The following is a 15,345-nucleotide window of genomic DNA, read 5'->3' as shown; positions in this document are numbered from 1 at the left end:
GGACAGTGCAAAAGCAATTAAAGAAAAGATGATCACGATGATCACGATGATGATGATGACGACAATGACGATGGAACAGGGAGAGATATAGCGAAGGTAGAGCACACTCAACCGCAGCGCCGGAAGTGCACACAATGAGATAGAGATAGCTGGATGGGAGGAGATACTCAGATACTCGGATACCCAGATACCCAGATACTCCAGATGAGCGGCAAAAACAGAAGAAGAAAAAAAATAAAGAAAAAAGGGAAGGGCGCCCGAGAAGATCAAGTCCAAAGTCGGGGGCATCTCGCCGTTGCTGCAGTTGCAGTTGCATTTCGCGCTTGAGAGGGCACGTGCCCCTGCTCATTCGAAGGGCGAACCCACATGACATTTTTTACCTCCTAAACCTGAACCCATCATTCCCCCTTTTGGCCCTACTTTTGTACGCCACACATACAGATGGTGGCCAGGTCTTGAGGCACTGGGTCCAGCTGCTGCCCACAGATAAAATTCCCTTTTCAGAATAGGGACTCGTATCTGTGGGGATGGCTTGATAAGTTCACGGCGAACTCTGCCCAAGAATGCTAAGGGATTTCCTAAGTTAAGATATGGATTACTTAAAGTGGACCCATTATTTTGTATTAACTAGATACAATTAAGTATTGGATTGTATACAATCTTAACAGCTTTTTGTTGTATATTTTTTCATTGCCTGAGTTAGTATTTTTTTTATAAAAATTTAAAAATTACTATATTTTTAATACATTTGATTGTGTAGTGCTTACAATGATGCAGATTTAAGGATTTTATAATCTTTATCTCTATTTGCTATCTTAAGCAACGCGAGATACCTTTGTAATTTCATTGTTGGTTAAAATTATATGTAAAATTTCCCCAAGACCAAAAAAGAACTCCTGGAGTTGTGGCCTCTGCCAAAATTGATGGTTTCTGGTGCCGCGAAACAAGGACATGGCTTCTCGTCCTGGTTTAATCAGCTTAGGCAGCCGAAAAAGACCCGAAGCCTCGCCTCGCCTCGAATTAAAGGAGGAAGTTCCACAAATGCCCCTTGGCGGAGTGAAAAGTCGGTGGATGCGACGACCCACAATGTAATGGCCAAGTTCCTAAGTCGACGTTGCACCATCAAGATGGTGACGAATGCGGAATGATGTGTTATGGCAGCTGGTCATTTGGTCAGGGTCCGTAACTTCCTTGGCTTCTTCCGCGGTGGTTCTGGTTCCCCTCGTCCTCGTCCTGTTCCTTCTTCTCCACTTTTCTCCCAGGTTTGTGGGCAACGCTCGAGCGCCTCAGTTGATTTGGCACTCGTCCTCTTAATCTCGCCCGTGCCGCCGTATAACGTCAGCTGGAAGAAATGCTCTAGAGTCTCGAACCTCGACGTGACATTCGGCCAAGACACGGGAAAAAATTCTAATAGTCCTCACTTTTATTTTAAGGAATTAGCCTATTTTTAGTGGCAAAAGGTGGGAAATTTAAGGTGTATTTTTTATAATGATTGAATTTAATTTATGCACATTTGGTAAATTTATTTACTGCAATACAAATTTAAGTTTTATAAACCATTTTACAAAATATGTAAAAAATAGTTTGGTTATATGTTGAAATGTATTTTAAAAAGAAAATACTTGGCAGTTTTGTGTATCTTTTAATTAAGTCGCATCTTAGATATACCTCAGAACTTCTCACAAGGAATGTCATGTAAAAATGTCATAAGAAGATAAAACTAAGGTTTCTTTTCTCCCAGTGTCGCAGCCGTTACAAGACAAACGACAAACGACAATCGGCGACACACGACAATTCCCCGTGGCTTCGCTCCCTAAATATCCACGCCTTATCGGGAGACCTTCTTCTTGTGGCACTCACCATCCACCTGGGACGCAACAACAACTGTCTTCGGTCCGCTGAGCAAATGGCGGGAAAGCAATCCCAACCGAGTCCATTCCATATGGCCATAGCCCATGGGCCTCCTTATCAGAGACCCAAGGAAAGCCACCAGCTCCCATTCGGAACTGCTTGGGAAATGCTTGGGATCTCTGGGGTTTCTTTTCGGTTTTTGGTTTTCGGAGACCCATGCGGGTCCCATGAAAAGCTCCGGCGATAAGCAGTCACTTTGCGTGGGAAAATGCCGGGAAAACCTCGTTATCTGCAGCGTAAGTGTCGTCGTTTGAGTCCACATGCAAATGTGGGTGGATTATCACCTACTATTTGTGTTATTTCAAGGAGATGTTCTCAAATTAAACTTAATTCGAAACAATTAATTCGGCTATTTATTTGGTTCAGAGTTTTTAAGTATACATATGCATTTTAGGGATCCTGAAAAGTATCCACTTAATTTGCAGTTTAAGCCAATTTGAATTAGAGTTTTCAATGTGAAATAACGAAATCTAAGCTTCTTGTCACCACATTTTGAAATCTCAGCAATTAGTTCATTTTTAGCCACTGTTGATCATAGCCTCTTACTTTTGATTTACTTTTGATCCCCTCATCCCCCTTCATCTCCTCAACTGTCGGCCTTTTACTTTGTACCAGTTTCATGGCTTGCACGTGATAATTGCATCGGATTCGTTTTCGGTTTCGTTTTCGATTTCGTTGCTTTGGCTTTTTTTATTTTTCTGATTTTAATTTTTATCTCGTTTTCATTTACACGTAACTGATTCGAGCACACGAATAAAGCCATAAAATGTATATTTTTCTGCATCGAAATCTAAAATACCTTAAAGTAGTCCTTGGCTGCAAAGCTGCAATAAAGTGCATAGACTCAACACTGAGATGTAGGTGTTCAAATTGGCAGACTTTTCGTGTCTGGCATTTAAATTAATACCTATAGTATGTATACTTTGTATGAAATAAATATATTTATGGAGCTGGCCGAAAGTCTGTCTAGCGTAAAGCAAAAAAAAAAGGGGAAAACAAAACTAAAGCATGAAAAGCGGGAAAAGCAGGAAAATCGTTTCCTGGGCGGAAGGAAATACGGATATGTGGTACAAGCCAAGTGCACCTCTCTTTCCTGAGATTTTGTAGCTTATGCAGAGTAAAAAAATTGGATCAAAGATCATTTTTATATTCGAAAAAACCAGAAACTTATAATCTAGTAAAAATTAATTAAAAGATAAATATGAAGCTTAAAGGAAATAATTAACTATCAATATTAAATTAAATAAGTTTGGAGATCATATGTGATTTGAAATTGCCTTAGAAATATATTTGAAGTTATTGCCTTAACAATAACCTATCAGAATTTAAATCTGTTTTTAACACCAAGGAGTAGTATTTAGAGTATAATTGGTTTTACAAACTTTCTTTCTGTGTCAATCTCTTGCAGGATTTTGTGCATTTTTCTCTAGTTTCCTGGCCAAATGTCAAATGTCTCGACGGGAAGGAAAACCAATGTGGATTTGGAGCGTTGAGTGAGCGTGACAAATGCAATTACACGGCGTCTGCCATCCCAAAAAATGTCAGAACCTCTGGGACTGCGATCCCACAAAAAGCATCTGCTTTCCCGCTGGGTGAGGGTGTGGGCGGGGGAGGTAGGGGGGTGGAATAAGGACCACACCCCATAACCTTTGACCTCACCTTGCTGCCCATCCTCTGGATGTGCGTTAAAAGTCACGATTAAGCGCCGCATCAACCCACCGAATCCCAAAACTCCCCGATGATGAGTTGTTGACTCTTCTTTTTTTTGGGTTTTCTGTTTTGTATTTCCAGTTTTCTGAGTTTACTCTCTGTCGAGGGTGGATGTTGGCATGGGCTTGGCTTTCGGGGCATAAACTGCATGAAATTAAGTAATTAACTGGCTGAACTTCGCTCCACAGGTCACCGCAGCAGGCCCAAAAGGTCACATCAATATGCCATCAGTCGTGATGAATGTGTGCAGATTTATCAAATCCCATGATGATTAAAATGATGTTAATGTTAATACATTAATAGGTAATACCACATGATGGCTTATTTAAGGATTCTACTCAAGCCCAAATATTTAGTAATAGCGTCCTTCAAAATACACATAAAAATATGACAAATATTACGTTTAAAGATAAAAAGTACTATAAAAGCATATTAGGTTCACAGTAAAAGAACTATAGGCTAGTAACAACCTTAAATCCTTGGGCTTATTCTAAGTAATTGCTTAGGTAGTAATTGGTTATAATCAATAAACTGATTATATTAAAAATACAACACATTATGTATTACTAGATATATATTTTCGTATTTAACAGAAACTGAACATTTTGTATCTTTTTAGGGGCCTATAATTTCTAAATAAATCACAATTACTGGCAAGTTAATAAGTAAGTAATAGAAAATTAATAAATATCCTTTGGTAAATACATGTATATTTCTAATTGGATACAGTAGCCCTAAAAAAACCACAAGCGACACATATAGCCTTTCACATCTCTGTTAATTTTGTTCCCGCCCAAAAGTTGCTCCCAAATCGAGGCATATAATTAGTGACTTGGTCTCGGGATCGGAATCGGGATTGGAATCGGGGATCACACAGCTGTTAGGTACCGACTGATTGCCGCGAAATATACGTTATATGTCTCACTTGAGCACAAAACGAGTTTGCCCCCTGAGAGAGCTTTGCTGGCCCCTTCGGTTCAGGGTTCCCGAATCCCGATTCCTATATCCTCTAGTCGCATAGTCGCAGTTCTTGTCGGACATGACATAGGAAAACAATAGTCGTGGACAATGGACCACTCTAGCGTCCGTATATAGATATGTGGAACAAAGGGGCCGGGAGTGACCAACGGTCGAGGAAAGTTCCCATCGGCGAACTAAGTAAATGGGAATGTACAAATAAAAGTAAATATGGACGAAGGAGGCGCAGCAAAGCGAGAGATCGCGAGAAATGCAAATTAGGCACTGACCATTGTCCAGTGTTAAGAATTAAGAACAAGGGGTTGTTGCTTTTGCCTTTCCATCGTCCCGATTCCGGAGGTCGTCTTAAGGTGGGATATTGCACTGCAGTTTTATCGCATCCCCGAATTCCAGTTTCCGTTGTGCTCCCATTGTAATGAGTTCGCGCTCGTTATTCACTCACCTTACCTCACCTCACCTCACCTCACCCCGTTCCCGTGGATGTCTCACCCTTCGCCTACATCCCGATCCCGATCCCGATCCCGTACCCGATCCCTCCCCGATCCTCTGACCCTTCCCTGCCCCCTTTGGCCTTGCCAGTTGCAGTTGGTCAGCAGTCATCGTCATCAGGCCTTAATTTACGGGCCCGAGGGCCCCGAAAACGGCGACCTCATTTGAATATTAGTTGGGTTGGTCCTTGGTCAATGATCTTGATTTGGGCCTCGGACCTCTGTGAAATTGCCACCGCCAAGACATTCTCACATCCTTATGCATTACACGCTTGACCAGCCGATCCAACCATCCCCCCTCCCCGCTGAACTCATATTTCATTTGGCTGACCAGTCTTGACCAGCCATCCCGTTTTCGGAGCGGTCAACATGCGTATTACAATTTGATCCGGAATCCCTTGATTAGGAATTTGTTCTATGACGCAGTCACTTTTCTGCGACCCTTGCAATGGGCCGTTAATATTATAATTTATAGATCCGCGGCCAAGGTCCTGCCGCATCCTTTCTGGGTTAATGAGAGTTTGATCTCGCGGCGATTTATCTCTGGTCTCCCAGAGGGCAGGCCATGCCAGGATCTTATTGATGGGATTAGCTGGCAATGGGGTTATCTCACTGCCAGATTTCCCAGGCCAGTTTGGACCTCGGTTAAACATTTTGGAACGAAAATTAACCAAGAGTGCCAATGAATATTTATAGCGAAATATGGCAATTTGTAATTGGGAGTTTGGTCATTAAAAATATGTACTTTCGGTTCACCTTTCTGCAAGCTATTGAAAACTTACAAAATATGTTTTTTTATTGTATTGATTTGTTAGTTTTTAAAACCTTGTGAGGAATAGTAATGTAAGACATACTATATAATAGGGAATATCAACGATTTTCTTCAAGAGGCGTTAAAGCAAAGTGTTTTTCTTTATTTTTCGCAAACTGTCATAATTATTTGTATTTTCCCTTCAATAAACAAGCTGTATGGCTGTTTTTTCGGATATATCCCCATTTTAACACGCTCCATTTTAGCCACCGTTTGATCTTTTCCCTGTTTTTTAGATGTCCTGAAATACTTAGGGTCCTTAATTGCAAGTTGTTTCTGTTTCTGTTTCGGTTTCAGTCACAAGTCCAGCTGAGTTCGGGATATCCTGAGTCGAGGACGAGGACGAAGACGAAGACGAAGGACCTAGCGAACCCGATCGAAATGAGGTCAGTGACTGGCGTTGCAGGCGCGCAAGAAACGAGATCGGGATAGGAAAAGAAAAAGGACAAGCTGGCAGGACCCTTGGGCATTGTGCCAAGGCGTAACGGTTTTCGCTGTTTTCTGAAGCCGCCTTTGTTTTGTTTTTCTTTTTATTTTTATTTCTCTTTTTTTTTTAGTCCAGGACGTGTCTGTTGAATAACAGGCCAAATTAAAGCAGGGCAAGTTTCGGTCAAGGATTAGGTTGACCAACGGTCAGTTGGGAATTTTCGGTATACAGAAAAGTATTATGTTTACTATAAACAGAGCAAATGAACATTATGTATTATTTGCTTAAATATAAAAAAAATCGTATATATACGAATGAAAAACATATGAAAAAGTATTCATTGAATCAATCATTCGAAAGTATAGAAAAACTTTCAGTTTTTTACATTCGTTTCTCAATTAATTTAGTGAATTTTGTAATTTTGTCAGTAAATAATTATCTATACACTTTAAAATAAAGAACCGTTTCCATTGGTCAACGCACTTAAATGCGACCCTTGTACAGCTTCCATAATGGAGTGCAAAAACTGACATTTTCTAACCCAAAAATGGCCCTTGACTTTGGTCTAACCCCCGCAACCCCTAAGAAAATGAAAACGGCCCAACCCTTAGCATCCCGAGAGTTGAAAGTTCAAAGAACATTCTCGGACATTTTTAATGAAATTGACATGGACCCGAGTTTTGGGTCGAAAGTGAGATCACATCGGTGGCAGTAAATTCAATTAGTTTTTGGGCTGAAAAGTTCAAGATCTTCGTGTGCCCAATGGACATTGGTCAGCAGATCAGCGAGGATCAAAAGGGGCAAGGGTAAACCCATCTAGCGTAGCGAAAAAGGATGTTCCGTCCAAGGAAAAAGGGGTTAAGTCGCCAAACTGGTTTCTTGTTGCTCATCAACCGTTGTTGATTTATGGGCTCGCCACCCCAGACATTCCCTAACCCTTTTCCCTGGCAAAGGTGACAGATCAGATCAGATCAGATCCCCGGGGCGTAAGTAGAGCAGCATCCCGAAACGGGATGATGATCTTTCTTTCTGGCCACTCGCCTGCGTGTTAAAATCCCAGACCCTTCTTTCAAACACAACGGGGGGAGGGGGCATTACGTAAGAAATAGATGATCGGCGATCTGCAATCAGCTGCCTGACCAATTAGTCAAATGTCCTCTTCGGGAAAAGAGATTTCTCTTGGGAAAGTGTCAGCTGATCTGAAACCAAGTCCGAAATATGTATTTCAACACACACGACGCACCGCACAGTTCAGGTGAAACAAGTTTGGGATTTTCACAATTTCAGCATCATTTGGCGGCTCGTTCTCAGCACCTTTTGACCCCGAGACGAGTGTCGTTTTAACTGCGCCCAAAAGACAAAACCGAAAAAAACTCTGACTAAGAAACACCAGCAGCAAACAACTCGTAATATGTTTTTATTGCCATAAAGATATGGTGCTGCGACTTAGATGAAAGCTGACCGAACTGACCGCCAACTGGATAAGTGGTCAGCAGTTTCCGTTAGCCCTCCGTTCCCATCTTTCCCCGCTCATTTTTACCTTCAACTAAGGTGACCCAGGTGTACCAACATAGCGCGTCTCGTTTGTCCCAACAAAAGGCGACAAACAGCACTAACTTAATTGCTTATATCTGTCACAACGCCAAGTTCGAGATCTCCTCTTCATGTCATGCTTATTTCCTTGGGAATCTACAAGATTCTTGGTCATTCCTTAGTGGGGTCGTTCTTCCCGAAGTGCCTTACTGTTCAAATAATAAACCTGAATAAAACTTTGCATAGCAACCAATCAAAATTAGTAAACAATCTAAATCTTAAGAACCCACTCCAAATATACATAAGATATCTTGAAGTGAATCAACCCGTTTCTTGGTATCCATATATTTTGGCCATGAAAACATCAATTTATCCAGAAGATACAAATATGTTTTGTAACAATTACAGAGAAATTGCTGTTACAAAACATAGTTAAGAAGACGAATTGTATGGAACAAACGTTATATACAGAAAATTTGGTTATAGGTTTCTAAATCAAAATTATGTGCAAGTGGCTCTTGTATACCCAAGTCATGGTTATTATACAAATAATTTGGAAAAAAGGAATACATTTAAATCGGAGTTATTGGTTCTTTGGAACGTTATTTAACACAAATTCTCTGTTGGGTCGCACACTTTTCGTATCCGGATTGTAAATACCCAGGAAAATGTTGCACTTGGAGCAGTAAAGGTATTCCCGATTATCCGTGGTCGATAAACAGGGCAGTAGGCGCAACGGCCAGCAGTTGGCACACCATCCAGACTGCAATTCAGAGGCGGCCTTAATTACTGGACGTCTCTTGGAACAGCAAGCCGGGCAAAAAATACTGCCATTCGAGGCACACCACTGGTGCACGGAGGACTTAAAGCACTGCTTTCGAGTCGACATGGCCTCATTCTTGCCACATGTACATGGATGGTCCTTTGTGGCGGATACCTTGCAAGTCGCAGTCGGGACTTTCTTGGATTTCTCCGGCTCTCCACTCCAGTGGACAGAGCAATTCTTCCTGGCCATATCTGTTCAAACACACATTTTTATATGTACATAGAATTTTCCTTGTTTTGTTATAGAACTTATAAAACGATTTTTAGCTTTAAAAATCGCTCAGCCAGCATTTAAGTTAGTTCATTGACTTTATATCAGTGGTACAAGCCTTCAATTATTTTTAGAATCAACTTACATCGCTCAGCTTCTTCAGCCATTTGGGACTCCGAGAGACCAGTCATTTTGCTGATTTGCGACAGGCGATCTTCGCTGATTCCGTGATCTGAAGCCAGTTTATGAAGATTCTTGATCCTTGCACTAGCCACGGCGAAAATTTCCGGGTGATCCTGTTCGATGTGACGAACGAGTCCAGTGGTATCGTATCGGGAGCATTTGACCACCTTCATGCAATGCATGCAGCGGAGGCACTGCTCATTGTTCAGTGTGTTTGGGTGGGACATCTGGGTTCTTTTTTATTATTTACTAACAATAATAAGTCGACTCTTATTTTAAGTAGTAGCAGGGTTTGTCGACGGAGAAAGTCGGACTGCCAAATGTGTAGGTTCGACTTTAGGTCATTAAGTCACAGCTTGCTCAAAGCAACTCCAAAAATTTTGTTATTCCAAAAAAGTTCGAACAACATCTTTATATATTAAAAATAATAACTTAAATGCCTTCATAACTAATATATTTTTTAGTATATTAAAATATTGGCTTACTAAAAGCTTGATTGTGTGCAACAACAACATGTTTCGCAGAACTTTTGCAATTAGAACTAAAGATAAGAAAATCGCTCGGCAAGCGATTGGCAAATCCATAAGCAACCGCATCCAGTGGTGCATCATGCAATCTTCCCCTTCAATTTCCATTTGCCGCATTCATAAAACAAACATAAAAAAAGAAGCGAAGAAGCAGCGGCAAAATCATAATAAATATCTCGCGTAAATGCAACAAATTTGTGGCGCATGCGCAACCAGCAACCGGCTGCTGTTGCCGTGTAATTAACAAAAACAACAGAGAGGCCCCGCACCACCCACTGCACCACCTGCACCACCGCCCACTTTGCCACCTTCGATGAGCTAACCTTTTTTTAGTCTCTCTTTTTTTGTTTTGTTTTTTGTGTTTTTTTGTTTTTAACTGGCGGCACGCGCGATGCAATTTTTGGTATCTGCAAGATACATTCGCCGCTTTTATGATTTACGCTCGCCTCGCTTTATATAATCGGATCGGGGGCCTGCACAGCCCAATGAAAAGTTGTGTGTTCAAAAAGAAGCATTTCATAATTGAAAATGTTGCAACTATTTGGTAGCTCCACCATCCATCCATCCATCCATCCATCTGTTTGGTCGGCTGACTCTTGGCTGCGTTGCATGTTTGATTTTCTGCTAATGCAATGCGGCATCTTGTTGCTGTTGTAATTAACAGCCCCGTGTGTGCCTTTTTTTTCGTATCTGCGGGAATAAGAGGCATCCAAAACTGCACTTCAGGAGGAAGTGGCCGCATATCAATTGCCTGGAAATGCGATCAAATCACTGCCGGGTTTCGTTCCGAACACCTCGCACATACGTTGCTTTTAAGAGGCGCCCATAAACACAGTCGATATGGCAGCGATTTTAAGATGGGGCTTTACCAGATTAATGGTAAAAAAGTTATATGGTTTTTCCGAGTGCTACAAGATAAGAGCTTAGAGAAAACTGACAGCTTAACTTGCCTTTTTTTAAAAGGATTTATTTCATTTTTTGGTTATTGGCCTAACCTCTAAAAATTGTTAGCCAATACTTACACTAGTATTTTTAACTCATTTCTATAACATATTTAGAAAAATCTTTGTGTTTATTGTATCTTAAAAATGCACAGGGTTATTGATTATTATTGATATATTCAAATTGCATTGTTAAATTACAAGAATACATATGGGATTTAAAGTTAGTTAACCAGCCCGTTGTTCTTTTAATTTTACTGGATTTTTTTACCTGCAGAAAACTCTAAAATTGCCTCGAAACCCTAAATTCCCAGGAAGCTATCATTAGTCATATTTAAATATGGAAATCGCTTTGATCTCAGTTGACAAGGCCAAAAGCTGCACACTTAGGTCTCAAGTTCTTTGGGGCAAACGGAGAGGCTCTTCTCGCGCGGCGTCTTTCGTGATGGTTAGTTCCCAAACGTATTCGCTTACCATGTCCGTGATCCGCTATCGCATGTCTAGTATCACTTTCGATGGCCTTATCATCGCTATCTCCTCTGGAGGAGCCACTACTCAAGGGGGAGATTCGCGCACGCGCATCCAACACCAAACAGACTCGCACGGATGGATGGCTAAATGGACAGATGGTTGGATGCATGGATGGATCATCCATGGAGGAACTCAGGTTTCGCCATACGAACGCAGACTGCCTCCAGACGGCCATGTCATTCGAGGCCACTTCTTACATAAGGAGGCTGCACCACCCAACCAACAAGTCATCAGACCCGCTTTTAATGGTTCTCAGAGGGTATTATGATTCTTCACAAAATATTGCTTACACAAACAAAATATATAAGGTATAATAATTCTTTGGATATTGCATCTTTAAACGAAAGTAAATTTCAATTTTAACAAAAAGAACAGAAAGTTTATCAAAAGTCTCTATAAATTATTATAACCTTTTGGGAAAATGCAAAATGATTACTTGTAGATATAATTAAAATATCTATATAAGTTAACATTTATATTTCAATTATTATTGGGTATTCATAATAACAAGCAATCTAATAACAATCATTGTTTTTAGATATAAATGTTTAAACAAGTAGAGCCTTAAATGTATTTCGAGAAAATCTTTTAAACTTAAAAAAGAATCAAATCAAATTTAGGGACTACTAAAATTCGATTATATCTTATAAAAGCTAGGGTACAACGCTTCGACAACTAAAAGAATAGATAGATTTGGTTTTTTAGCTCTTTGTGCTGAGCTAAGCGCGGTGTCAAGTGATTTTGGGGAGGGAGAAAGAAAAGAAAAATCGGAAGAAAAAGAAGTTGGAGAATTGGAGAAGGAAAACACTTATTTCATTTTGTCACGCGGCTGGATTTACCGCAATCATCGCGATGATCTTTGTTTCGCTGAAGATCGATAAACGATTGGCAATTGGGTGTCGTCGGCCGATTTCCTGCTTCACACATTAACAGTCGCCCGGCGTCCGTAACCCCATCATCGATTGGTGTATAAAAAAACACAAACCACTCAACTCCCCAAAGAGTTCTCCTCTTTGTTTATGCACTAGTGTGCCATGCGTGTGCGTATCTGTGTGATGGTCTTATTTAGATGTGTGCGAGTATCGGTAGGTTTTTTCGACGGTCACGTCCCCTACATAAATATCCATAAAAAGTAATGCTCACATCCGTCCGGATGAAATGCGTTCGTGTTTGGCGCGAGAGCAAGAGCATTGAGAAGAGTGAAAGAGAGAGGGAGGTATCGTGAGAAGAGAGGGGAGATCATTGGGAGGGGGTTGCAGATTAATATTACACATAGAAAAATATAAATATAGAATATAAACACCTCAAAGGGTTGATAATCCATTTTAATTTAAAAACAAGAGAGAACGCTATAGTCGGGTTCCCCGACTATCAGATACCCGTTACTCAGGTAAAGGGAGTGCGAGGGAGATGGAGATAGAAACTTTGATCACGCATAACTTTTTAACGAATGGTCCGATTTAAAAATTTTCTTCTACATTTCGATAGGTATTGATAAACACAATAAAACTGCATTTTTACTTTTCCGAAATATTTAAATTTTTAAAATCGTATATAAGCGATTGTGGGCGTTAAAGGGGGCGTGGCACCATTTTGAAACAAACTTGCGCTGCGTAGGAACTCCTGGAATCTGCTTGCAAAATGCCAATCTTCTAGCTTTTATAGTTTCCGAGATCTCAGCGTTCATACGGACAGACAGACAGACAGACGGACAGACAGACGGACAGACGGACAGACGGACAGACGGACAGACGGACAGACGGACAGACGGACAGACGGACATGGCTAGATCGACTCGGCTAGTGATCCTGATCAAGAATATATATACTTTATAGGGTCGGAAACGCTTCCTTCTAGCTGTTACATACTTTTGCACGAATACAATATACCCTTTTACTCTACGAGTAACGGGTATAAATATATTCCGTTTTGGGAATAATCCATATATAATAATCCAGAACAACTAAAATGTATATCACCAACATTTATTAGTGTTTTGGGATTTTCAATTCAGTTTGATTTTCATTTTAAATCATCAACAATAACAACTTAAAAATGTATTAAGCCCAATATCGATCCTCAAACTTTTCTCTCTCTGTCGCGTAGTTTAAGAATCTTGCAACACTTTCGTTCATTCTCAAGCCTTCAAGCCTGCTCTATCGTAAATCATGAGCGATAAGATAACACCCGTAAAAATAAGTCAAAACCTTCACACGATCAGAGCGAAATCAAACAAAGATATAGACACTGGCATACCTGAGATGGCGGCATCCCATCCCGACGCACATTCGATGGAGTTATCGGGCGAGACAGGCAGGTGTCCAACACATCGGGGCAAACAAATGGGTCTCATATATATACATAAGTCCATAATATCCATCCCATCCCGAGGGTCCAGGGAGAATACATACAGAGTGTTTTGATTTGTTGCCTCATTGGTTTTGGTTTTTCGGTTTTGTTTGGGTTTATTGCGGTTCAGTTGGTTCAATATTTACCCTGCTTATCGAGCACCCACAATCCGGAACCCAGGGCCCAGAATCGGGATTCGGTGTCAGATTCACAGCGAGTCGACAGGGAGAAATAGGTCAGGGGAGAATCGATTCATTTAAATGTATCCCATGCATTTATTCCGATCAAATATATTTAAAAACTCTTCATCGGATATCCACAAGTATGTGTAATAAAGCGGAACTGACAGATCTTGCCATTGGCAAATCCATGGATATTTTCGGTGAAGGCTCGTGTCGGGGTCACCACTCGTGTGGCGTCAGCAACCTCCACTCGAGTCTCACTTCTAGCCCAGACCTTCCTCGTGGAACGTTCGATCGGAGGCTTCTGTCTAATTAGCCAACTGTTTGGTATCGAGTACCGTGTGGCAAGGTCGCCGGATTCTTCGCCACGTACCGCCTTGAACGCAATTTACCGGTGGCCATTCGAATATTTACAATCCAAGTCCACATCCGCCCACCAGCTGCTGCTGCTTCTGCCACCCAACACCCAACACCCCACAATGTTTCAAGGCCGCTCATGTCGTGCTCAGCGGACCCACATCCTCCCGGCCAATTAGTATTAGTTCTTAACTTGTGCAAATAATTCAATTAGCCAATTATCATAGCTCGATTGAAAATTCAAGTTGATGCGAGTAATACCCTTTGAGATATTAAATTTCAAAGGTTATCATTGGTTTTTTCAGTAAATATACGATAATAATATTATTATCATTAACAAAATAGTACATTAAATAAAACTACATAAGGAAGAAATTCTAGAAAGAAACTCTAAATGTTTAATGAAACAAATATAAATGATTATCTTCAAAATGACGTACAGTATGCTAATTTATTTTCATCGCCATCCTCATAGCGAATATAACCGAATGGAAGTGCCACCAAGGTGCTGAAATCAATGTTGCAGTTATTAGAGTGCAAAAGTAAAACGGAGTCATTGCTAAAGCGCCAAAAGACAAATCAATTAAGCGAGTAATCCAAGTGGCCACGTATCTACATATCCAGTTGGCCATACATACATATCCAGATACATTCAGATATGTGTGTGGTGGGGCCAACAAACCCATTTAACCCACAAGTGGCCAATGTCTTGTGCTGCGTCCGTTTAATTATGGAAAATGATCATGACAGAGAGCATTTCCTGTCCCTGTCTGCGTTATGTGGCCAAAGTGTCTTTCTCTTTTCCATTTTCAAAGTGCCCAGTCTGCAGACCGTCGTACCTGACCACCTCTTAAAGACCCAGGCCCCAAGCCCCAAAACCCCCCCTCCGTTCTTTCACTTTGATAATTTCTCCGCACTTTGGCGGCGACATCGGACATGGCATACATGGTATACATGGTACATCGTACATCCAATATCGTATATCGCACATCGCGGGGACCAATCCAATCCAATACAATCCAATCCGCCGCGTTTTGTCTGGCTTTTATGAGCACATAGTTGGGCCTCCGGGCTGCATCGATATCTGCCCCCAGAATTTTAAGTACTTGCCGATCTTGGCCGGCTGCCCAAAGAGATCCCAGTTTTTCTTGATTTCCAGGGTTTCTTGAACCTAACTGTTGCTCCGCTCTCACAGATCGATCGCTTGATCGGTTCTTGATCGTGGTCAATAAGGATTTCCACAGACATCACCTCAGATCCTCGGCACACGTGATTGCACTGCTAATCAATTTTCAATTGCCCCTAAAGAATTACCCGTACTTAAGTTTAAAGATTTGACTATTTGATTTCTCAAATAGTTGGGTCTTCTAGCACTAGTAAT

General features: G+C 41.0%; 1 protein-coding gene across 1 annotated transcript; it reads right to left on the bottom strand.

The window, feature by feature from the left end:
* Positions 1 to 8,167: 8,167 nt before the first annotated feature.
* Positions 8,168 to 9,371, bottom strand: LOC108045318. The gene is made up of 2 exons (XM_017124604.1): positions 9,040 to 9,371; positions 8,168 to 8,875 (listed from the first exon to the last, which is right to left on the bottom strand). Exons 1-2 carry the CDS (start codon positions 9,302 to 9,304, stop codon positions 8,442 to 8,444), a joined length of 699 nt encoding a protein of 232 aa, XP_016980093.1. The 5' UTR covers positions 9,305 to 9,371; the 3' UTR covers positions 8,168 to 8,441.
* Positions 9,372 to 15,345: the final 5,974 nt, after the last annotated feature.

Source organism: Drosophila rhopaloa, unplaced genomic scaffold (assembly GCF_018152115.1).
Source record: "Drosophila rhopaloa isolate 14029-0021.01 unplaced genomic scaffold, ASM1815211v1 contig_3, whole genome shotgun sequence".
NCBI lineage: Eukaryota > Metazoa > Arthropoda > Insecta > Diptera > Drosophilidae > Drosophila > Drosophila rhopaloa.
Note: the sequence above shows the minus strand (reverse complement) of the source record. Positions and strands in the feature narration are given on the sequence as shown.